Raw genomic sequence first — 1,023 nt, forward strand, 5'->3', positions numbered from 1 at the left:
AGTCACGTGAAAGAGTCACAGCAAGCTGACTAAATCTGTCCCTTACGTCGGCTCCCAATAGGCTCACTGGTACGTACCCGTGAAAATGACCAAGCAAACTGGCGGCACGGATTGACAAATGCGTCTCGCGTCAGTCTACACGTTTCTCTACACCGCCGTAGGGAGCGGATGCACCGTCTTCAGCCATTGCCTGGACTTGCGAATGGTCTGGCGAAAACTCCTATAACCTGTACAGTAGTGGCATGATGTAGATGGACGAACTCAGATTATTCGAGAAGTATCATCTCCGAAGCGGCACCAGACAACCCTATCGCATCCCCCGTCATGAATCCCAGGATGATGCATTCACCAACAAGGAGGTATCGGCCTTCCGAAGATGGCCGGATGGCGTACGGAAGCTCCATTCCGTCGAAAATACAGATGAAGTCTCCCTCCTCAGCCACCGGCGTCAGCCAGCCTAGCCTTCCGCTCTGCGTACTGCCAAACCGCCGGTGCAGCTTTTCTAGTATCATGCTCTCGAGGAGATGGCTCGATTCAAGGCCCATGCTTGTCATCACGGCGGATAACCACCTACTATGGTTGCTTTCGTGGGCCATAGCTTTGTAAAGCTGCATTTGAGCAGCAAACTCTGTCCTGACCACTGCCAAACCCTGAGGAACTTCATTGTTGATGAAAGAATCACCCAGCAATGCGTTCTGTAAAGCTCCCTCGACGTTAGTCGCGCCCGAGGCCTTTGCAATAGCCAAACATTCTTCAAGCCATTCCCATCTCCGCCTTTGCATCGCCTGAATATTCTTCCGAAAGGGTTGCAGATCCCTATTGAATAATTTTTCGACAATACGAGCGTCGCCGAGACTTCTGTTGTCCGATCCGAGAAAGCGAACCCTGTCGATGACGCAGCCCCGTATCCCTAGGATATCACCGCCATCGTGTAACACCGTTTGCAGCACCGTGTCCCCAGATGCGTTATGATCTTTGTACTGCTGTACAGAGAACTGGGTGACCAAGGTACCCCCGTCCCTA

At 52.3% G+C, this 1,023-nt stretch overlaps 1 protein-coding gene across 1 annotated transcript; it reads right to left on the reverse strand.

The window, feature by feature from the left end:
* Window positions 1–266: 266 nt before the first annotated feature.
* CABS01_17275 (uncharacterized protein) lies at window positions 267–782 on the reverse strand (the record flags this gene model as incomplete). Its single annotated transcript, XM_060550601.1, has 1 exon — window positions 267–782. The coding sequence occupies one exon, from the start codon at window positions 780–782 to the stop codon at window positions 267–269; it is 516 nt and encodes a 171-aa protein (XP_060393149.1).
* Between the last annotated feature and the right edge of the window lie 241 nt (window positions 783–1,023).

This window comes from Colletotrichum abscissum (assembly GCF_030869225.1).
Source record: "Colletotrichum abscissum strain IMI 504890 chromosome Unknown Scaffold_551.1, whole genome shotgun sequence".
NCBI classification, from domain to species: Eukaryota; Fungi; Ascomycota; class Sordariomycetes; order Glomerellales; family Glomerellaceae; genus Colletotrichum; species Colletotrichum abscissum.